This window comes from Debaryomyces fabryi (genome assembly GCF_001447935.2).
Source record: "Debaryomyces fabryi strain CBS 789 chromosome Unknown contig00379, whole genome shotgun sequence".
In the NCBI taxonomy this organism is placed as follows: domain Eukaryota; kingdom Fungi; phylum Ascomycota; class Pichiomycetes; order Serinales; family Debaryomycetaceae; genus Debaryomyces; species Debaryomyces fabryi.
This window is the reverse complement of record NW_015385803.1, coordinates 1-1113: the sequence shown is the minus strand read 5'-3', so window position 1 is coordinate 1113 and position 1113 is coordinate 1. Positions and strand designations below refer to the sequence as shown.

At 36.5% G+C, this 1113-nt stretch overlaps 1 protein-coding gene across 1 annotated transcript; it reads left to right on the top strand.

Annotated features, from left to right (window-relative positions):
* Positions 1 to 214: 214 nt before the first annotated feature.
* On the top strand, positions 215 to 1041 carry AC631_05960 (uncharacterized protein; the record flags this gene model as incomplete). The annotated part of the gene is made up of 1 exon (XM_015614789.1): positions 215 to 1041. A coding segment is annotated over one exon (827 nt), but the record flags the coding sequence as incomplete, so codon positions are not given.
* Between the last annotated feature and the right edge of the window lie 72 nt (positions 1042 to 1113).

Genomic DNA, 1113 nt, shown 5'->3' with positions numbered 1-1113 from the left:
CCTTATGATGGAGATAAATTACATTATATAAGCCTTGATAAGCATGATAGAATAACGCCCATTAACTCGATATAGGAATTATCTTACTTACTTACTTATGTTTTGAATATGCTTCACTAGTTAAATAAGTGCAAACGAGACAATCTGACAGTGCAGTTTCTAAAACGAGACGGAATCACATTGAAGCAGATAATTATCTACAATACTATTAATGATGGCATCGATGTACTTTTCAGGGAAAAACAGCAATGATATCTTCTATGATGACCCTGGTAACCAATTGATTCAGATATTTCCATCCTTATTTGTTGAACTTGTGTCTGATGGCGAACAAAACACAAGGGTCTTTTTAGACACCCCACTTTTGAAAATCAGGGATTTAGACCAGTCCAAAATATTGCCTACTCCAAAACATATAATTGATAAGTATTCAGCATCGGTTTCAATTGGGAGTATTCCCGATTTACCAGCTCTTTATTATATCACTAATGTGTTGGTAAAGGCTGAATTTCGAGAAATTAGTAGTGACGAATTCAAGTGCAACTTTTTTGCACCGCTTGATGCCGCTATCAGAGTATCGAATATTCTTGATAGATTTTTGTCTTATGTATATGAATATCCAAGAGCACAATCAAATAATGAAGAATTTGTACAGCGATACTTTAATGGGCGAGTTCTGACGCCAATAGAAAATCTTTACAAGTACACATGTGGCCAACACCATGTCTTTGGAGGACCTCTTATTATAAAGCCACCTTTTACTGATGCGAAGAATTTACGTTACAAGCCTGATATAATTCATTTCCTGACGAATAAACTGGCTTCATTGCATGAATTTCCTAATATTTATTTTGGGTTGGGTGATTACAAAACAGAAAGCTATTATTTATCACAAGGATTTGAAGAATTGAAGGGAGCGATAAAAAGCTTTAAGAAGATACTATCTAATACATGGCTATTGAGAGCGATGGAAGATCCACTCGTTTTCGAGGATGAAGCGGAGTGGTCCCCAAGGGTGGTTTGTGCCTTAGTGCTACGGAAGTATTTGTACCAAGCTTTCCTCTGTGGCACCGACAGAGTGTTGATCTCTGATCATCAAACCTTTTCTGGATT